Source organism: Protopterus annectens, chromosome 7.part0 (genome assembly GCF_019279795.1).
Source record: "Protopterus annectens isolate FY-2018-M chromosome 7.part0, PAN1.0, whole genome shotgun sequence".
NCBI classification, from domain to species: Eukaryota; Metazoa; Chordata; order Ceratodontiformes; family Protopteridae; genus Protopterus; species Protopterus annectens.
In genome coordinates, this window is record NC_056739.1 from 1,158,519,427 (window position 1) to 1,158,542,867 (window position 23,441).

The 23,441-nt window shown below is 40.3% G+C and overlaps 1 protein-coding gene across 5 annotated transcripts in view; it reads left to right on the plus strand.

The window, feature by feature from the left end:
- The window catches only part of HERC1 (HECT and RLD domain containing E3 ubiquitin protein ligase family member 1), a 3,987,333-nt gene that overhangs the window by 2,642,859 nt on the left and 1,321,033 nt on the right, over positions 1–23,441 (plus strand). For all 5 annotated transcript variants that reach the window (XM_044077739.1, XM_044077741.1, XM_044077740.1 and 2 more), the window contains exon 48: positions 19,154–19,328. In XM_044077739.1, the coding sequence (XP_043933674.1) occupies positions 19,154–19,328 (175 nt within the window). The remainder of the gene's footprint in view (positions 1–19,153; positions 19,329–23,441) is intronic.

Here is a 23,441-nt window from a genome sequence, read left to right on the forward strand (position 1 = left end):
AATGTGTAAAGGTGAAAGGCTTGATTTGGCAAGGTGTGCAAAACTTGTTGCTTATGGAGGTGAAAAAATTCAAACCAAAGGCTCAGTGCTTTCATGTTACTCTGCTGGAAGAAACTATGACTTATTACTCTGTGGTCAAGAGGCAGGTCCAATCATTATTAGGGCTCAGAGACAGTTTGAAAATGGGACTGCTTTCATTTAACAAGGAAGTCCACCATGTTACCTTAAAAGACCACTACACTAATTTTGCCCAACACATTTTTGCTACATATGCTGATCTTTTCCAAGACAAACTAGGCAAACGTCCAGTTGCATACTCGATGAAGTTAGACCCAGAGGTCAGTCCAGTTATCAGGCCAGCACGTAAAGTTCCAGTAGCCATGCAGGACAGAGTTGAAGCAGAGTTAGAAAAAAATAATGCAACAAAGTGTGATTTGTCCAGTTGAAACTCCAACTGAATGTCTATCTTCCATGGTGGTAGCTCATAGAAAAACTCAGATGACATCACAATATGTATTGACCCACAAAATGTGAACAAAGCACTAAAAAGACCTCATCATCCAATGTGAGCAGTCGAAGTCGCAGCCTTAATGCCAAATGCCACTATTTTTTCTGTCTTAGATGCGAAGAGTTCATTTTGGCAAATTCAGCTTGACAACAAATCATCATTGCTCACCACATTCAGTACTCTGTTTGGCAGGTACAGATTTTTGAGAATGCCATTTATGATAAATTCTGCAAGTGAAGTCTTTCAACGTGCAATGGAGCAAATTTTTTCTGAGTGTTCTTGTGCTATCATAGTAGATGACAGACTGGTAGGAGGTTGTGCTGAAGCAGAATATGACAGAAGCCTCAAAAAAGTTCTAGAAAGGGCACATCAAGTGAATCTTGAGCTCGGTCCACACAAATGCAAAGTCAGGCTGCAAGAACTCACTTTTGTTGGTCACTTATTAACCAGTACACGCCTATGTCCAGACCCTTCAAAACAGACATTCTTGGGATGCCAGCTCCAGACAGTGTTCAAGCTCTGCAATGTTTTTTTGGCATGGTCAACTACCTAGGCAAGTTCATTCCAGACTTGAGCCAACTATGTATGCTAGTCTTGGTTAGAGCAGCATCAAAGAGCAGTTGATGTCCTGAAGCAGAGAATTGCTACTCCACCAACTTTTATATACTGTGATGTTCACAAACCAGTTACACTTTCCTATGATGCTTCGAAATTTGGACTTGGTGCAGTCATTCTGCAAGAGGCTCAACCTGTTGCTTATGCATCCGAGAACCCTTACCCAAAGTGAGATGCAGTATACCCAGATTGAGAAAGAGCTTTTGGCAATTGTGTTTGTATGGTTGATGTTTCATGGTTATGTTTATGGTAGACCTATCCAGATCGAAACAGACCACCAACCATTAGTGACTATCTTGAGAAAGCCAGTGCATTCAGCTCCAGCCAGACTGCAATGTATGATGCTGAGATTGCAAAAGTACAATTTCAATCTTGTCTTCAAGGAAGGCAAACTTCTTTATCTTGCTGATGCATTATCCAGATCACCCAGAAATACCACAGAACAGCACGAGAATGAGAACCTTTTTTTTGAAGTCATGGAAGTGAGAAATTTTTCTTCCACATGTCTTGATGAGTTGAGAGATCAACAGCTACAGATCCAGTTTTACAAAGGCTCAACCACTGTATCAATCAAGGATGGCCATCAAATCAATCTAGTTTACTTCAAGAAGTGCAACCTTATTTTCCGTACAGAGATGAGATTTTGTCTGACAAAGGTATCATAATGAAAGGTCCAAAAGTAATTGTTCTAAAGTCCTTGCAACCAGAGTACATTACTGTCTTGCATCGTGGTCACCTAGGAAGTGAATCTACCAAAAGAAGGGCGAGAGGACTAGTATTTTGACCTATGTCCCAAGACATTGAGAGTGCGCTTTCATTTTGTTCGGTGCGTAATAGTACAAAGCCTCATCAACAGAAGGAACCACTTCAGCTTAACCAGATTCCGGAGCTGCCTTGGTCAGCAGTAGCCAGTGCTATCTTCGAGTGGAATGGTCAACGTTATTTGGTGTTAGTAGACTCTTACTCCAGTTGGTTTGAGATTGACTTCCTTCCAAACCTAGCATCCAGTACTGTCATTACTAAGATGAAGCATCATTTCATGGTAGTCCACACAAAGATATTTCTGACAATGGCACTCAGTTAACAAGCCAACAGTTCAAAAGATTTGCTGAAGAATGGGACTTTACTCATGTCACAAGTAGTCCAGAGTACCCACAGTCAAATGGTTTGGCAGAACGTGCAGTTCAAAGTGCAACACAGTTACTAGAGAAGTCTAATATTGACAATAGTGATGTTTTCCTGAATCTCTTGAATCTCAGAAATGTTCCTCGAGACAAACATCTTGGTTCACCTGCTCAGAGAGCTGTCGAGACAAACCAGAACCACATTACCAATCAGTAGTCAATTGGTTCCATTTGTCAAGAACAGCAGGTTAATGAAAGCCAATCTGCTGAAGAAGCATTTAACCCAGAAGTCCTACTATGACAAGACCAGCAAACCACTCAATCCGTTGCGAGAAGGAGAAGTGGTAAGGATGCAAACGTCCAAAAGTTATGATCAAATTGTTGTCATGAAGAATATTGGTCCAGAGCCGCGATTGTACATTGTAGAATCAGAAAGAGCCATCTTTAGGTGGAATCGGAAATGTTTGAGACCGGTGTCTAAGCCGGTACTGCAGCACATAACCTGTGAGAAAGACCCTCTATCTCAGAGTGAGTTGTCCGGTGTTCCAATTCTAGAGGAAGTTCTAGAGGACATTTCTGTTCCTATGACGAATGCAGAAATTCTTGATACAAGTGGGGACCGCAGACTGTCCCTGTTGCTAAATTTGGTCTCAACTGTTATGTTACAAGATGTGGTCGAATCTCTAAACCTTGCAGCAGATATGAAGCAACTTGGACATGAACATTGTGTTTTGTTTCCAATGTATATAATAATGCATGCCTAGCTCTAACATTGTTTTGCATAAAGGGCAATATTTTTAAGAGGGAGGATGTAGATCAATATGTGTATATAGCTTTAAGAAGCTATCCAAGGGCTTGCACAAGCATATGAATACTGAGCACATGCAAGTCTGACTGCCATTTTGTAGTTAACTGTTGAGAAGTAAGCATGTACATATGTAAGCTCTATTAACTAGTTTGTTTGTATTTAATGATGCTGCTATCCATCCTGATGTGTTTGTATGTATTAAAGCATCTGAACGAAACCCCAAGCCTTCTTATTTTATGTATTAGAGATGAACGAGTGACAGTATCCCTTCAAACCTTGTTTCCTCCTCCTCTTCCTTAGGCCCTTCTATTTTCCGTGGATCTCAAGGAATTCCTATGTCCATATCCCAGTTCATACCCTTTTCAGAAAGTTTTTACATTTCTCTGTTGCTTCCTTACATTTTCATTTCTCTGCTTTGCCCTTTGGCCTCTCTGCTGCCCCAGTGGTCTTCACCAAATGCCTCTCTGCTGTGATTGCTTTTTGCAGGTTGAAGGGCATCCGGATATTTCCTTACCTGGACGACATGCTTCTTCAGGCTTCTTCTCCAGAGATTTTACTTCAGCATCTTCACTTTGTCTCCTGCAAAGCCTAAGGTTTACAGTGAATTTCCAAAAATCATTCCTACCTCATTCTCATGTTTTTCTAGGGTGCAGGTTCCAGACTATTACAATGCTGGCGTCTCTGTCTACTCCCAAGGCTTTAAATCTTGAATGCATTCTTTCCAATCCCCTGTTCCTTTGGACTCTATTACAGCCAGAGAGTTTCTAAGGGCTTTGGGATACCTTGCTTCCACCATTCCTATGCTTCTTCTGGCCAAGCTTTATATGAGAAACCTCCAGTGGTCCCTAAAGTCAGTCTGGCTTCAACATTCTCATTCTTTGGATTTTCCAGTTACATTACTCCCATACCTCAAATTGGAACTTCAGTGGCGGGTTCATCAGTTATCCCTCAACCCCAAGGGTTCCTTTTCAACTTTCAGTCCCCACTCAAGAACTCTCTGTAGATGTCTCAGACGTGGGATGGTGGGCCTCCTTCATTCCTCTGAAAGTTCAGGGCCTTTGGTCTCTTCATCAACAGAAGGGCCACGTCAGTGTCAAAGAGTTGAGGGCTCTTCGGGCTTTTCATTCCCTTTTTCTTCCAGGGCCCCTCAAAATCTTCGCAGACAGTACCACAGTGATGTGGCACATCAACAATCAGTGGGGACAATGTCTTTTCTCTTATGCAGACTAGCTGTTCAGGTGTGGGATCTCGCTGTCTAGTATCAAGTGATTCTTCAGGAGGTTGTCATTCTTCAGATCAGAACATTGGGGCAGATTTTCTGAGCAGGTCCATAACACAAACTCACAAGTGGATCCTTCACAGAGATGTGTTTCTGGATATTGTCCACCAATGGGGTACTTCTCGATTAGATCTTTTTGACTCCCCTCTGAACAGACAGCTTCCTCTCTTTTGCACCAGAGTGCCATGTCCTCTAGCTTGGAAGGTGAATGCCGTCTTTTTCTTGGAAGGGCATGATGTTCATCGTGTTTCACTGTTGCAGTCATTACACTTAGGTTATCCTGCTGGCAGGCTACCCGCAGTCGGCCCGAGTTCCAAAGTCTAGGTCCGGCATCGGTTGCTGTCACCTCTTCCCTGATGTTAGTGCACCAGGGGTATAAAAGATGCAACCGACGCCATTTTCTTCAGTCTTTCTTGCCGCGCGGTGCCCGAAGCAAAAGCAGTTCGCAAGTGCCGGTCAGCCGACTCCTGAGATTTTCGAAATAGAGTTTCAGAACCGAAGTCTTCAGTAAAGCTTTCTTGCTCCAGAACCGATGTCAGTAAAAGTTAACAATTGTATTTCTTGTGGGAAGCAAATACCTCATAAGGACTTTCACTCTTACTGTATTCCTTGCCTAGGCCCTGACCACGACGTTACTAGTTGTTGGTTTTGTGCTAGATTCAACAAACGCACTATTAAGCGTCTGTTTGATTTTGCTTTACATTACTTTGGCCGAAAGCATAACTATATAATGCCGTTGGAACAACCGACGACCGGAATTCATAAAAAACGCAAAGCCAAGGAAAAGGACAGGCATCCAAGGTCCAAAACCGATGGCGAAGCCTCTTCTAGGCCAGTCGCCGGTTCGCCGGTTCTCAGTGAGGCGCTTTCGCAGCCCCTGACACCCGCTTCCTCAGAGACACAGGCCGTATCTGACTCCCACGTGGAGACAACTAGGCCTCTGGATGCTCAAGGTATTGGGCCTATGGAAACTATTCCCTCAGATGGGTCCGGAGCCGCTGAGCAGGCATCGGCTTCTGAGGGTGTTTTCAGACCTTCACAGCTTACTATTAAGTCCACTGCAGCAGACAAGGCACAGTGAAAGACACCATTAAAGACAAGGAAACAAGTACAGCATTCTCCTGGACAGTCGTCCATGCCAAAGAAACAGATGCTTAAAATGGCCGAAGACTTAATTACTTTGATCAGGGGTTCCCATCCCCCTCCTGATAAAAGGCCTAGGCAAGACACTGACTATGATTCCTCTGACCAGGTTTCTATTTCCTCTGATTCCTCTTCGAATCAGGGCTATTCTCTCCCTCCCTATGAGGACTCTGATGCTGAAGAATCTATACCTTCAGCCTCTCCACCTGAGGATTATTCTTTTGGGGAAACTCTGCACACCATGAGGGAGCATTTCCACTGGGAGAGCCAGGATTATTCAGAATCCAAGAAAAGGCTCAGAGACTTTCTTTTACTGCCTCAGCACAGGCCCCTGGCTATCCCCCCGTGCTTGATATTGTTGATGATGCATTCTCTGAATCCAGTCTGTCTCCTGATTCTTTACCCCCTGCACCAGTTAAGCCAGACAGGTATTACAAGGTCCCTGACTCATCCATTTCTTTATACAAACCCTGCTGCTGACCCAGAAACGATTTCTCAGGGTCCCAAAGGGGTTAAGGCTTCCACTGCAAAAAACCCTGTCCCCTCTGTTAGGGATTCTAGAGCTCTGGATAGATGGGGGAAAAAAGTTTACACTTCTGCTACTTTAGCTGTAAGGACTTTAAACTGCCAGTTTCACATGCTTAAATATCAACAGTACCTCATGTCTTTGTTAAAACAGAAAATGCTTCAAACTCAGAAAGTCCTGACAATAAGGAAATGCAGGAATTATTGCATGCAGCTGAACAGGTGGGAAAGCATACTCTGCAGTGTGGTTTTGATTCATTAGAGGCTTCTTGCAGAGCCGCAGTTACAGGCTCTGTCATTTGAAGGCATGCTTGGTTAAAAGAACAAAGTTTACCTGAACATGTTAAAGTAAAATTATTGGATGCTCCACTACAGCATGATACTTTGTTTGGTGTTAAGTCAGAAGAGGTGTTAAAGAAAATGGAGGATAAAGCTAAATCTATGCAGACAGTAAAGGATTTCTTACAGGTTCAACCACCTAGGTTTAGCAGAAACTGGCCTTCAAAAAATTGGTCCTTTCAGGTGTCAGACAGGCCACAAAGAGGAAGATACAGATGCCCAAGAGGCGGATCTCAACCCCAAGACTCCTACAGACCGAAACAATGGGGTGCTTCTGCCCCTAAGGAGGAGAAGACAAATCACAACCTTATAGGAAACAGTCCCAATGACTTCCCTCTACAAAGGCCAAGCACTTACCTTTTGGCAGCACCCTTAGGGGGAAAGCTAGCACTTTTCTCACAAAATTGGCACATTATCACCCAGGACAAATGGGTACTGAATATAGTTTCTCAGGGTTACAGGTTCCACTTTCACACCCTTCCAAAATCAAAAGGTATGCCGGACCTGCCACAAAACCAATGGGCAGAGGCACAAAAGGAAATTGCTGCTCTCATGGACATGGGAGCTATTCAGAGAGTACCACAGCAAGAACAGGGACAAGGATTTTACTCAAGACTTTTCCTGGTACCCAGAAAGGACAAAGCCTGGAGACCAATACTGGACTTGTCAATCCTAAATACTTTCCTGGATGTTCCAAAATTCAAAATGTTAACACTGCAGCAACTTCTACCCATGCTGGGCAAGAAGGCTTGGCTAGTTACTTTGGACCTCAAGGAGGCATACCTGCATGTCCCAATCAGACAGTCTTGCAGAAGATACCTCAGATTCATAGCTGGCTCAATGCATTACCAATTCTCTGCACTGCCCTTTGGCTTATCTACTGTGCCCAGGGTCTTCACAAAATGCCTGGCACCAGTAATTGCATTTTGCAGACAAAGAGGAATTCAAATATATCCCTACTTGGACGACTGCCTTATTCAAGCAGAGAGCAAGGACATTCTACTAAAACATCTGGCGTTTGTAAAAAGATTATTAATTTGCCTAGGGTACACAGTAAACAAAAAGAAATCAAAACTAGTGCCCTCTCAAGAGATAATATTCCTGGGTGCAAGCTTAAATACAACTGCCCAGGTGGCTTATCTCACGCCAGACAAAGACAACTGATTCATTACATTCAAATGATGGCAACAAAGACCCAGCTCCCTGCAAGAAAAATTCTGTAGGCCCTGGGCTTCATGGCATCCTGCATTCTATTAATTCCATATGCAAGACTGCATATGAGGAAGCTAAAATGGTATCTAAAAAGTGTTTGGACTCAACATTGCCACAGCCTGGAAACAATAATAACTATAATTCCCTGTCTACAACAGGAGTTTCGATGGTGGTCCCGGGCCTGTCACCACAACAAGGGACAGCCTTTCACTTTACCCACAGCCAGGCAGACAGTAACAACGGATGCATCCGATTATGCTTGGGGGCACACATGGCAGGAAAATGTATTCAGGGCACATGGCCCAAGGAACAAATGCATCTTCACATCAATCAAAAAGAGATGCTAGCTGTACAGAATGCCCTGACAGCCTTCAAGGATCTACTACATCCAGGACAACTATTACTAAAGATGGACAACACCACAGTTATGTGGTGCATAAACAAGCAAGGGGGCACACATTCCTACCTCCTCTGCAGGTAAGCCATGACCTTGTGGAACACAACACTGACCTATCAAGTACATCTGCAGGCACAATTCCTGCCAGGAACAAAAAACACACTGGCAGACGAACTAAGCAGAAATCTCATGGATCCACATGAATGGAAACTAAATCCACAGGTCTTCAGCATGATGATAAGGAAATGGGGACACCCAGACATAGATCTTTTTGCCTCCCTTCACAACTGCCAACTACAGAAATTCTGCAGAAGGACTTATTACTCACAAGCATGGAAAGTGGATGCTCTTTCATTCAGCTGGAAAACACTGACAGTTTATGCCTTCCCTCCACTGCCTCTTCTTCCAAAGGTGCTCCTGAAAGTCAGGCAAGAGAAGCCAAAAATGATCCTGATTGCCCCAGACTGGCCACGCCAGCACTGGTAACCAATCCTAAAGAGCTTGTCTCAAGGCCCAGCCTGGCCTTTACCTCAAATTCCTCATCTTCTGACTCAACAAAACAATCAGATTCTACACAGTCAACTCAGAACCTTAAATCTGGCTGCATGGCAGATAATATAGTCACTCAGACCACGCCTCTCTCTAAAGCTGTTATGGATGTCATTTTAGAAGCCAGGAGGCCCAGCACTAGGAAATCTTATGCAGAAAAATGGAAGAGATTCTGTGCTTGGAACCAGGCACAAGGACTTGACCCACTTTTTCCAACTATACCTCAGATTTTACAATACCTAACTGAGATGCTGGACAAAGGCCTATCATTCTCATCTATTAAGATCCATGCCTCTGCCATTTCAGCTCATTACAATACAGAACCTCCTATTTTTTCACATCCACTACTAAGGCAGTACCTCAGAGGGGCAAGAAACATAAGACCCCCAAGGAGAGCACCTACTTGGGACCTCAACTTTGTTTTAGAAAAGCTCACGCTGCCTCCTTTTGAGCCAGCCAACACAGCTGATATAAAATTCTTATCATGGAAAACTGCTCTGCTCCTAGCAATAACTTCAGCAAGAAGAGTTTCAGAGTTACAGGCATTAATAGCAGTGGAACCTTTCATCATTTTTCATCAGGACAGGGTCTCTCTAAGGACAAACCCAACATTTATGCCAAAGGTGGTTTCCAGTGTGGCTCTTAACCAAACCATTAATTTGCCAACTTTCTATCCAAATCCCCAGAACAAAGGGGAGAGACATCTGCACGCTTTGGACATACACAGACAGCTACAATTCTACTTGGACAAAACAAAAGCTTTCAGAAAAACTGAGCAACTGTTTGTAGCTTATACTGCAGGATCACAAGGAAAGCCTATCTCAAAGCAGGCAATTTCAAAATGGATAGGACACTGCATTCGCTTCTGCTATGCACAACATGGCAAATCAGTGCCTAAGGGCATTAGGCCACATTCTAGCAGAGCAACAGCCACTTCAGCATCCTTTCTCAGAGGAGTACCAACCAAAGACATTTTAGAGGCTGCAACCTGGAGTTCAGTGCACACTTTCACCAAGCACTACCACTTACCTCTCTACTCTAAATCCAGAGCAGGCTTTGCCACTGCAGTTCTGCAGGGCCTGGTAACCTCTCCTAATCCTATTTAGGCCCAGCCACCCAACCTCAGCTTTGGGATTCAACCCAAGTGTAATGACTGCAACAGTGAAACACGATGAACATAGTACAGTTGTGTACCTACCATAAATGTAGATGTTCGAGTGTATTCACTATTGCAGTCCAGGTTACCCACCCACCATCCCCCTTTTCATTGCTGGGACTTTTCTGTACTTCTCAACTCTATACAACCTATGTGGTGTATTTGCTTGTAGATGAAGGAAATGTTTATTGTAGTACATGCATGTTTTTTGACATAATTTTTTCCAGCCTTTCCTATTTGGGGGCACCTGACATCTGGGGCAAGAAAAACTGAAGAAAATGGTGTTGGTTGCATCTTTTATACCCCTGGTGCACTGACGTCAGGGAAGAGGTGACAGTAACCGACGCCGGACCTAGACTTTGGAACTCGGGCTGACTGCGGGTCGCCTGCCAGCAGGATAACCCAAGTGTAATGACTGCAACATTGAATACACTCGAATATCTACATTTATGGTAGGTACACAACTGTACTTTTCTTTATGCCTTCTCTCCCCTTCCTGTTGTGCCACGTGACCTGTTCAGCATAGAACAGGATGCTTCCAAGATTTTGTTGGTAACTCTCTCTTGGCCCAGACAGTATTGGTTCCCTCTACGTTTGCATTTAGCTAAGGACAGTCATCACAAGTTGCATCACAGGGTGAACCTAATCGTACAAGGCAAGGGGTCTCTCTTCCATCTCCACCTGTTCACTCTTCAACAGACATTTGTGGGTGATAGGGTTTTGAGCCCTTTTAGGCACCTTTTTTTCTGAGGACGTGCTTCGAGTCCTACAGGAGGCCAGGAAACCCACTACCAGAAAATCTTATTGATTCAAATGGAAGAGATTTTCTGTCTAGTGTCTTTCTCGTAGTCTGGATCGACTTACTTTGGAAGTTCCTGTGGTTCTGTCTTGTGTGAATTGCTCAATGCTGGGTTGGCATATTCTTCTGTTAACACCCACCTCTCAGATATTTCTGCTTTTCTGCCTTTGACTGTCCCTGTGGCTTTTAGATTTGAGCTCAAACAATTTCTAAAAGACGTCTTTCACATTAGGCCTCCCAGAAAGCCTAGTCCTCCTTCCTGGGACCTTAATTTTGTTTGCTTCCTTGCAGCATTGTTCTTAGAAGACTGTTTTTCTTTTGGCCCTTACCTCAGCCAGATGGGGGGGGGTCTGAGCTGCAGGCCATTATAGTTCTTCCTATTTTTTTTGTTTTTTCATAAGGACAGGGTATCTCTTCATACTAATCCTTCTTTTATGCCCAAGGTGGTTAATGAGCCGTCTCTTAATCAGTCTATTCATTTGTCCACATTTTTCCCTTCTCCACACACTGCTAGTGAGAAGGTCCTTCACACCTTGAATTTGCTTAGACAACTCTGTTATTATTTAGATAAAACTAAAGTCATTTATAAATTAGAGCAGCTTTTTGTTTCCTTTCATCCTAGGTTTTTAGGTTGACCTGTTTCCAAGCAAACAGTTTCTTCTTGGATTTCTAAAGCCATTTTCTTTTGATGCCCCTTTCATGAGAAAAGTCTTCCTTCTGTTAAGGCTAATTCCACCAGGGCTGTGGCTTCTTCTGGTGCTTTTTTCAAAGCTTTGGATACTAATTCTGTTCTTGAGGCAGCTGCTTGGACTTCTGTACATACTTTTACCAAACACTATAAGTTGGGTGCTGTTTCTAGGGCCTGCATGGTTTTCTTAAGGGCTGTGTTGGGTCTTCTTCCTTCCAACTTTCTTTCTGAACTTTTGTAGTCTCCCTATTGTAAAGAATACTGCAACAATGATATAGAAAGACAGTACAGTTGTGTAAAATCTTACTATAACCATAGATGTCCTCTTCACTGTTGCAGTATTCACTGTCTTCCTCCCTCTTGTTTTTTTTTTCTCAATCTGGATGTACATGTTCCCTAGACTGTCATTCCTCTTGGGGCTTTTCAGTTTTGAGGATGGTCCATCTGTGTGTCACTTTTATGTCCTGTGCCATGCACATATGGCATCCCTATTACAGCCTAAAAGCTTTAGTAATATTGGCTGGACATCAGACTACCCTTGGCAGGGGATCCCTATTGTAAAAAAATACTGCAACAGTGAAGAGAAGGGCATCTACTGTTATAGTAAGATTTTATACAACCACACACTCCCATATTTGGCCAATTTAGTGTGTCCAGTCTACCTACTGTGCGTCTTTGGACTGTGGGAAAACAGAACACCCACGCAAACACAAGGATGACTTGCAGACTCCCCACCAAAGGGACCCCAGCCAAAAATTAAAGCATCTCTTTGATCATCCAGGAAAATGTATTCTAAAGACTGCGGGGTATAGTAACTTGATCTTCACACCTGCCTCTTAACTTTCCTTGATTGTTGGGATAAACTTACTTCTGTTTTTTAGTTATATACAATGAATAATTATTGTCCGCAAGCACTCTTGTTGGCCCCAATTTTTATTTCACTTTTCTTTCCTGCTACAGTATTGTCAGGAGCTGCAGGTGTTCTGTATCTTTACTAATATAGGTCTAGTCTGGTTTCTGATGGCCATATTTAGAGTATACATTAGATGTGTCCTCTGGATTAACAAATCCTGCTGTGGAACACTTATCCCGTTGCTTATTTGTGCTTTCATAAAGTTAATTCATTATATTTTTACCAGTTTCTCTGGTGTAGCAACAAATGTCAGGTTTTCTCTGCTTGCTCTTTCTTCTAACCGTACTATTTTTTTTAAACACACATCGTGAAGAAGCTTCATGTTGAGCCAATCTTTACTTCATTTCAGTCTTTGATTTTAGCTATCTCATCTGAATGGTTAAAAGTTGTTTATATTTTTCCATCATCTTTTTATTTGATTTTGTTTATTCTTCCAGTGTCTCAATTTTAACAACTCTTCATTTTTCCTCTAAATTACTGAAAGCCATGTCTTGTACTGAAGCTAAAAGCTGAACTCCTTTTTTTGCTGAACTGGGTTCTTCCCAGTCAGAGTTTTCTTCTTTTCTGTTAATTTACACATATTTTCTCCATATGTCTTCTTTGACAGCATCCATGCATTGTGATTACTAACCAATAATTGAATTTTTACCCAAATTGATAACTTTTGCTGGCACTTTAACAATTTCTCTGTTTTCTTGCTGTGATTGCTTTGAACAACCTGCTATTAAGCGTGCAGCCATCTTGGAAGTCCCTGCTTTTAGATTTTCTTCCAAACTTTTTTTCACCCCCTCTGTTTCTTTTCATTTAAAGCCTTCTACCCCAATAATTTTCCTTTGAGGGCAACATTAATCCCGTACCCAGACAGTTTCTCCCAGTAACTGCCTGTCTCCTTGCTTCTCACCCAGAAGCTTCTAAACATGTTTTTAAATTTGTTACGACTTCTGGAATCTAAACTTAGAAGGCCAATTCCAGCAGCTATTTCTATCTGATGCTTTAACCGAGACATGATATAAAATATTGCATTCATCAATTTGTTAGGGTTTTATTGAAAAGAGCACAGAATGCGTCTTTGACCTGTCTAAGTCTTGTACTGTACTGTTCCTATTAAAGGTGCATTGCTGGTTTTCCAAATTCAGAATTCCACAGAAGTTTGCCCAGTCCTATTATTAGACCATACTCACCAGTGTCTCTCTCATACAGTTATACTCCTTCCTGTGGAACAGTTTTATATCTGGGTATGTTGTCACATTAAACTCTACTCCAGTAATCCCACAGCCATCTTTATGGTAATATTAATTGTGTTCCCTCTTGACTGGATTCAAATTTCGCCAGAGATCTACCCTGCTCTCCCAGTGACATCATACTCAGCAGATCGTTTCTCATCCTGCTGCTGTACACTTGTCTGTATACGTGAGCCTTGGCTGTATCGTCTCTGTCTCCCCCAGTAACTCCATAGCCATCTCTGAGATAACTGTAATCTCTTTAAAAAAAAAAAAATCCAAGAACGTTCCTATCATCCTGCTTTAAGTGCATAAATAGTCCCTTACTTTGTCATGAATTTTCCATTTCAGTATAACGTATCTGCTATTTCTGCTCTCTCTCACTTAAAATGAAGTTATTTAAAGAGCTTTACTAAAAAGGGGTAACTACCCTCCTTTTGTCATTTTGTTTGTCATCAAACTCTTCTTCTGGGAAGTCCAAGTTAAATGGATTTTTGCCATCTTTAACTTTTAGTAATGCAAATAAGGAAGCCAAGTATCGAGCCTGTAGCATATGGACCACACTTATACTCATTTTCCTTCCTTGAGTATCCCAGATATATACCATATATCCCAAGCCTTTACTCCAAGCTCAGGTCGAGGATCTTTGACAAACTGTAAGCATGTATGTTTGGGACTCCCCAGGCTCAATGTGTAGTTGAATGAGTGGTAGTTGAAGAATGGCTGCACCTAGTGCTGGAAGTTGTGTTAGTCTAATGGAACTTATGATTCCCCCCACAGACAGACACACACACCTTAACTACAATAGGAACTGTGTGGCTTAAACTCAACCAAAAATGTTCTCATTCTCTATTGTAAACTTAGTAAGATTGCAAGAAGATATTTTATACAGTTCCCTGTGTCATCTAGACAACCTTCTTTCCTCTTGTAAAATCTAAACTTACATGAAGGTTATCTAATCTATTTGCTATAGACTGTTTTAAGTCAAGGTACAAATTTAATGCAGGATGCCTGCTTTAGAAAAACCCACTTCTATCCACCACCTCTGCAACAGAAGGTGATAACAGAGATCCCTTCTACCCAAGGTACCTTTAGAAATTTCTTTAAGACAAACAGCCTACTCCTAAGTGATACATTGGCAAGCTTTAAATCCCTACCAAACTGAGTTAACTCCACGGAATATGTGGAAACATGCACCACCACCACACTATACCAGCATGTAAGCAGATGCATAGATGCAGTTGTACCCCATAGGAACACGTGCAGGCCAAACCCACTTGGTGCAACCATAATATCCACAAGCTTTATAACAAAAGGAAAATAATTTTGGCTTAAAGTTAGAACAGTAATTCCCAGAATGTTAGAGCCATTCTCAATTAAATAAACCACTCAGGATCTTAAATCCACCAAAGCCAAGTTTGAAACTACAGTAGTTACCCAAGCAGAGATTTTTTTAGTTATGTTTGTAATCTCAAAAGCACAGCGCAGCAATATAGTGTGGTGATTGTAAACAATGTTAACTAATCAGTGAGGATATAGGACAGGTCCTGCTTATTCAGCCTAGTAGATTTTTTTGAAAAGGTCACCAGAGCAATGGATGAAGGCAAAACCATGCACACTGCATACCTTGACCTGGCCAAAGCTTTTGACACAGTTCCCCTCTTAGGCAGAGTAGAAAAGCTTAAACTGGGAATAAACTCTTGTGTTACCGGTTGGATTGTCCTCTGGCTGACAGAATGCAGGAAATCGAAATAGGGGAAGTTAACCTCCACAAAGAGCCCAGCCACAAATTGAGTCCCCCAGGGTTTTCTGCTGGGACCTCTCCTGTTTGGTATCTACTTTTCTGAAGTAAAATCCAATTTCTAAGGGCTCTGGCTGACTAAGTTTGCAGATGACAGCAAGCTAGGAGCAATCTTTGAATTCCCAAATGGCTTGGCCTTCCTGCAGGAAGGTTTGTCCCAAATAGATAACTGGTGCCAAAATTGTGGATTGAAACTAAATGCCAAAAAAATGTATTACTGTATACTTTGCGTAGTCATCTACCCCAGCGAACTACCACACTGACAATATACCCCTAAGAGTTGACCCGGTTTGGGATTTGGGAACTTAAGTGGACAGTCACCTAACTTTTCATCAGCATGTGGTGTCCATTGTTGTAAGAAAGTTCTTCTATATTGTACAGCTTATAAACAAAGGGATTATGTCTAAATTGAGAGATGTCATTATCCCCTTTTACTTAGCCCTCATTAGGCCAATGATTGAATGTAATGCCCCTTTGGTATGTATCTGTCCAGACACATGCAATCTCTGTAATGCCCACAGAGATACCTTACTAAGAGGATACAAGGCATAAACAACATGTCCTCCACAGACCGACTCAAAACCCTGTCACTGTACTCCGTATACTATAGACTGCTAAGAGGTGACCTGTGTCTAGCATACAAGGCATCCTGTGACCCATCACTTATGGGTTTACTGCACATCAGCAAGTCAGATGACATCAAAAACACTCAGTCTAGGGATCTCTACCTCTTCTGCAACATCAGAAGATACCATTGGAACAGACTCCTCATCCACATAAAACAAAGTTCATCCCTGTCCATATTCAAGCACAGCTTGGATCTGTGAATGGAAAGCAGAACATTTACATCAGGACTGCCCCTCAGTTCTATTAATGGACAGAGACGGCTCCTAAATACTTTATCCTATGCATAGGTCCCTTCAAATTATCTGTGGATGATCCCAGCTATCCTCATTAGGGGTAATATACATCGGTCATGGGATGGGTAAGGCCAACATCTAACCATAACCAAATGGAGTAGGTTAATTTGAGCACAAAAAAAGAAATTGGGAAGGCTTAAACTGGCCCACAAGGGCAGTTAGCCTAGTTCTAACCTATGAACAAAGAAGTTATGAGTGATTGTATACACTGACATGCCTAATAGTGAGTGAAGTACAAACATCTAACTTTCAAGACAGTACACAAGAAATAGCAATTTGAATTCCACTGCTTTGAAGCTGGGAATAAGCTGGGGGTTAACAGTGACTCAAGAGTCTAATGAGCATAAATAGATTTACCCAGAGACATGCCCTGTAATCAAGCAGCAGAGATGTGACAGTCAAGTGGGTAGTGCAAGTGTTCAATTGTAAAGGAGTTTCTGTGAGAGAGCTATGAGGTAGCAGTCATACTGGCAGGATTGCAGTGCAAGTCTCCTATAGATGTACCTCAAAAAAGTAACAAATAGTGCAGGTAAATCAAATCTGGTACCACAGTATCTTGAATATGAATGTGCTGCAGAGTTCTAGATAAATAGATGCACCAATGTTGAAGTGACAGCCCCCTGTAATTCTACAGAGCCTTTTGATTCAGGCTGATAACTAACTTTGAGCTGGTTTAATTTCTGTTTATCAGTTCTAATTCATAGGGAGCAAGAAAACTTGACCCTGTCAACAGATACCTGTTTCTGCAGCAAGTATGGGTACCACCAGTTTGAAATGTTAATTTTAACGGTGGGAAAAAGTATTTTTACTGACCATCACATGACTTTTAATTCTAAACAGGAGTGTCACTTTATCACCTTTGTCATAAGAGGTTGTTAAAATTAATATTGACCTTTTTCTCAAGTAAAATTTGTTTGTTTTCGGGCCTGGAGTAAGTGTTTAAAGTAATTTTTACTGTCTTTCTACAGGGGGAAGTTACTTTTTTGCTATTTGCCTATTTTAGTGACTATTTCTGCTAGGCTTCCCCAAGATTTGGGCATCTTTTACTGCTTAACAGTGGAGCAACCTACTACTTTCTCAGTTCTTTTTCTAGCCACAAAAAGAAGAAACTTACTAAAGCACCCTTTGCTATCAAAGCAGGCTGCTAAAATGCCTCAGTTGCAGATGGAGTGACTCTGCTGTGGCCAAAACTGGTTCATCAGACCATTCATCTTTTTACCTGCTTCCCACTGGTGTATTCCCTCCACCCACAATGTATCGAGATTTAGATATATGTCCTATGTGGTCTATTAGAGTGGCCTTGGCAGACAAGGGAGAGCCACTCTTGTTGGTCCTGGGAGAAGGGGCAGAGAATGCCATCCCTCCTATCCAGGAAGCTATGCCTATGCCTAGTGATGTTTTCCCAGCAAATGTAGGTCTGTTTCTTTATAACTTCCTATCATAAAGAAATAAAAATAAAAGTAAAAATCACTCGGGTCAAAAACGCAAGTTTAAAAATGTTCACCCTAGAGGCTTCCTCAGGCATTAGACATTGAAAACTGAATTAAAACACACTGTATAACTATCAAGTGATCACATGACATATTAATTAAATAAATTAGATACAATTTTGTTTACTAGCAGAGGTTTTAAATGGACAACAACGTTTACACCTGGTAGAATATGGGCCTTAATTCAAAGTATCCATCTCATCTCTGCTAATTCTGTTTTCAATAAAATATGTTCACGTCTTATATTTTATATATTTATTCCTCAATAAAGGTTCATTTGTCAATCATTTCAGCATGTCTGTCCATGTGTCTCCCTATTTCAGTGCAGTCTTGTGTGAAAATGTTTTTAAAAGGGGTGTTGCATATAAAGCCTCTTAGAAAACTGTTGGCTTTTCCTTGGAATCTTAATTTTATATTACATAACTAACTCTTGCTCCATTTAAATTAGTTCACCAGGCTGGCATTTGAGGAGGTTAACATGGAAGGTGTGTAGTGACCTCTGCAAGAAGAGTATCTGTGTTGAAAGCTCTTACTGTGGGTCAACATTATTTCATTTTCCACAAAGATATAAGGTTCCTTAAGAACTAATCTTTCATTTATACCTAAAGTGGTATTCAAGTTTACCTTCACCCAAGTTGTCTATCTACCTGTCTTCCTTCTAGAAACTAAAAATGAGGGTGGAAGGATAACTCCATACCTTGGATGTCCATAGACAACTTGAGTACTATCTTGATATAACAAATTCTTTCAAAGACTCTGATCTGTTCATGCCTTTTAAAGGTAAAAAAGAACGACAACTTGTGTCAAAGCAGACTGCTTCCAAGTGGTTGTTTCATGCCATTAACATTTGTTATGTCCATTACAACAAAACAATTCCAGGCAAGGTCAAGGCTCATTCTGCAGGACCTTAGCTTTTTCTGTGAATTTTTGGAAAAGTTTGGATTCTAGAATTATTCTTGAAGAAGCAACTTGGTGCTGTGCAAAGCACTATAAACTCAAATTCTTCTGCAGGTCTAGGACAAGTTTTGCTAGCTGTGTCTGTTCTGCAAGGGCATCTGGGCCGTCATCCTTCCACCTGCCAAAGGTATGGTAATCTAGCCATATAGCTAATGCTATTGTAGCACTGATCCATATGATGAACATCATGCAGCTGTGAAACCAAACTTACTGTAGCAGTAGATGTTCAAATGATCACTGCTGCAGTAGTCACTTCCTCTTTCCATCCCCATTATTTTGCTTGTTTGTTTATTTTATTTTATTTTTGTGTCAGGGTGTGGTCCTTTATCTTATTTTCTTAGAAACTTAGCAGAGCTTTAGACCCCCTCTCTCTGTTGTCATGAAAGTTCCAAGGGCTTGGGATTCAAATTTGACTGCTTAGTCAGCTCAGCTCAAACTGATTATCAATTTGGATGCATGGAAGGTGCCCTGAAGCTTGGCTGTCTGTCATATCCTTGGCAGGAAATAACCATGTAACAAAGGGTACTGCAGCAGTGATTATTCAAACATCTGCTGTTATGGTAAGTTTACTTGCGCAAATGTACTTTATTGGAGGTGATGAACTCAGCTGATTCAGCTGGTAAGAATTTTTTTTCTGGTGAGTGCCTCATACAACTGTTTTTTTTGTTTTTTATTCAACTTTTGCTGTTAAGTGTATTCTTTGTTTTCAGGTTACCTTGGCTCTGTAGAGAAAAGCTCATCTGGGAGGATAACGCTAGGTGAACAGGCTGCTGCACTAACGAATCCACATGATCGTGTTATGGCACTGAGAAGAGTGACTGCTGCAGCACAAGTCCTCTTGGCACGAACAATGGTCATGCGTGCATTATCTCTGCTTTCTGTTAGGTTAGAGAAAATTTTAATTCATTCATTTTTATGAATTTCAGTTTTATCATCTTTGAAGGCTTTTATGTGTGAGTTAATGGTACACACCCTACTATGTAAGGCAGAAGTACAACTTGTTGGTGTATTATACATTGTGTTTTGTTCGTCAAATCTCATGCTGTCTTCCTCATATACATGCTGATTGTATATGGTGAATTGGGTGGTAATGATCTCATAGTAGTATATAAGTTATGAAGGCTGTAGCTGATGTGTCTGGACTACCACAGGGAAATATGTATATCATTAAAGAACCGTCATATTACTTTGTTTACATGATAAGTTATGTTTTTTTGTTGTTTCCACTTCAGCCAAATGTAGTTTTCTTAAGACTTTTAAGCATTAGTAAGTAGCTGTCAGTGGATAATATGCAATCTTGTTTGGAGAAATGGAAACGGTTAAGGCTGTAGCTAAGGTAGAAATGTCGTGGGCTTGAATATACTGCTTAGCAACAGTTCTTGTGTCTTAATTTTACCATAGGAGAAGAAAACTTCTCAAAAGTGTTTTTATCTTTTTCTGATGTGTTCACTCTAGATGCACTTTTTGGTTTCATAAGCTGAAGTAACCGCCCCCCCTCCAATAATGCAAGATCATAAATAAACATGTGCGTGTCAATATATGTGTGTGTGTGTGTGTGTGTGTATATATATATATATATATATATATATATATATATATATATATATATATATCCAGCTATATGTATCATGTGTATATATATATATATATATATATATATATATATATATATATATATATATATATATATATATATATATATATATATATATATATATATATATATATATATATATATATATATATATATATATATATATATATATATATATATATATATATATATATATATATATATAATATATATATCTATCTATCTATGCGCACACACACACATATTAACACACACGCACATATACGTAGAATACATATGCCTAGCCTATACCCAAACAAAAGCCATTGCACAGACAAAACCATTTAGGTACAATTACAAGAAAATCCCAGCAAAGCTAGTCTTCACTTTATAATACCTTACACCTCCTGTAGTGGAAGCCCATAGAACATACGCAGATGACGCTTTAAGGACATACCAGTATTTCAGTTACGTGACTTCCAAATGCCCATGACTTTTTATTTTTCCTTTTTGTATTTAATAGCTAATAAAGCCACACCCCACTAGCTGTATAGATGTGCCATCATTGTTTCACCCTTTTTCTGACCTTGTCAGTATAGCATAAGTCAGTTGTTTGCTCGTACATTAGAAACAAAGAATTTTAAAACAATCCTGATGCCTATAACATTAGGGTGACTACAAAATATCCCAAATAACACCCAAACCAAAGAGTTAAAAGGTCAAGCAGACAAACCATTTAGTAAAAAAACAATCCTCCACAACATGAGGCTTTTAATGTACTTTTGGGTTTTGTATTTTTATTTAGATAAGTTAATTTTGCCTTCCTTTAGATTTTTCAAACCCTTGTGGTATGTGTAAAACCAATGGGTATCAAATGCCAAAACTTGCAGTAAGGAATTTCATCCTTCTTGGCTAACTCAGTTCATTAGCCATTTTAAAGGGCATTTAATCATTTTCAGTGATTGAACCCTCATCCTCTCCCAGTAGTCTTTGTAGCAGTGAAATTGGAGAGCGACACTGCTCTGTCTTGCCATTTTGTTCTAGCCCACCTATCTGACCAGCCTTAGTTTAAAGGTAACTACTGAATCCATTACCACCAGCTTACCACTTAGAAAATGAAAAAATGCATTTCCATTTCAACGCAGTAGTGGATTAACTGCTAGGTGACATTTGTGGCTAAACCATTTTTCTTGCAAAAGAAGGAAGTCCTCTTGATCTTTCAGTCCCCCATTCCTTTTTTGTTATGAATAAATATTTAGGTCCTGTGAATCTGTATCTGTGTGGCAGACTAAACAAACCTGTCTTTGTGGCCCATATTTTTAACCTTTCCATGAGTCTTGTATTCTTTTTTTTTTTAACTGTTCATTGTTAGATCATTTTTCCTATAGCGTATAGCTATATTGGATGTATCCTGCCAAGGATCGGACAACTGGCCATTATAAAAAAGCTTTTAAACACATTCCACGTGCAGCATCCATGGAAGCTTGAGGGCATTCTGGTATAAAAACAGACATGAGGGCACCAAAATTCAGAACTTTCTTGCCATTGAAGACTCCAGTCAGTCTCTATCTTCACTGTGTTTTCAGTGGTTTGGCAGTCAACTTGTTTGATCTTTTGGGCAGATAAGTACCCTTTGGGAACTTTCCTTCCAGTTTTTGTGATAAAGTTGTATAATTTGTTGCTTATGTCAGAAAAGGGACATATGTGTGGAAGACCAATTCTTTATCATGATTCCTGCACAGTTTGCTTGTTTTGTTGCATGACATCCACTCTTATAAGATCTGTTTGTCTTTTTTCTTAAAACTAACAGAAGTCTGATTCACTCAGGCAGCAATGTTCTAGAGAACTGAGGATTTTCAAGATGGCTATACACTGATAAACAGTTTAATTTCAGTTTTACCAGTGTGAAAAAGAAACAGAAATGTGTCAGTGATATTCTCAGCTTGAGTAAAGTAGTAGTATGTATACTGTCTGGATGGTAGCAAAGAAGAACTGAGAAGCTGAAACAAAATCAACTAGAAGAGGTTAAGAGAAAACACTGACTGGAAATAATCCTGCAGTTGTTCAGCAAAAAGCAATTCAAGCTTCAGCTGTGGTACAAGAGATGGCTTCCAATAATTTAGGAGAAAAAATAAGTCAGTTGTACTCTGAGGTGATTAAAATAAATGAAATATTAAAGGAAATGTATCAACTCAAATAAAAGGTTGTAAAAAATAGAAGACACTCTAATTAGCTATTCAGTGAACTGATAAAACTGCAAGAAACAGAAGATGATATGAAGAAAAAGCTGCCCGAGTATGAGACCTCTCAAGAGGAGCTATTTCAAAAAATGGTACTGTTAGAAAACAGTGTATGCAGAGAAAACCTGAGATCTTCTGCTGTACCAGAGAAACTCTATTAATTTATGAACGCAGAAATAAGCAACTGGAGTGGTATTCCACAGTAGGATTTGTTAATTGAAAGGGCACATTGAGTGTATGGCTCCACACGTGGCCATGAAAAAAACAATCAAGACCTGTATTAGCAGCAGAAAAAGTTGATCCTGACAAATCTGTGAGAAGAGAAAATTATTGAAAATTGGAGACAACAGAGTGTTTGTGGAAAACGATTATAACTGAGAAAAGCAAGTTTATCTAGCAATCAGGGAATGTCAAGAGACAGGTGTGAAATTTCAAGTTGGTGTATCCAGCTGTCTTCAGAATATTTTTCTTCCGGAAAGTCAAAGACATTTTTGATGCAGAACAGGCTAAGGAAGAAGTTTGCCCAACAAAAAGTGAGCCAGAAAAAGTTTCTCATTCTTCTGACAGTAAAGCTCATAGAGAGACTTTGCTATGAAACATTTTTCCAGTGTTCAAAAGGAAAATGCTTGAGACTGAAAAAAGCACAGAAATTGATTAGAAGAATGAAGAGTACCTTGGACTTGAACCAGTCTGGTGTTGGGAGATAAAGATGAATAGGAAGAAGACCATTAGTGAATAAATGGGAGACTATAATAAAGCATCAGTCACATTTGTGAAGTACAGCTTTACAAGAAAAAGTGTCCGAGAAAGACTGGACCTTTGTTGAATTTTATTAAAGTCATGGGTAGACTGTAGAGAATATACCCCACTTTGTTTAATTTAATTTGTAGAATGGTACTAAAGAGAAAAAAAGTAACTAAGTAAAACAATTTTGACCTTATTCGTATAAAACATTTCATGATATAAACTGCATGTTATGTACTAAAGCAGTTTTGTGTAGTATGCATTCAGGGGTATTTTAAAATTGGGGATGTCTTCGGTGACTCTTGTATATGATAAAAACATTAAAGTAAATAATTACTTGGTTTTAAGAAATGTATGGTTTGCAGTTTAACAGATGAAAGGCTGGGAAAAAAAGTTTAATGTTAATATGTTTTGGTCTTGGGCTGCTGAGGTGAGAGGGCA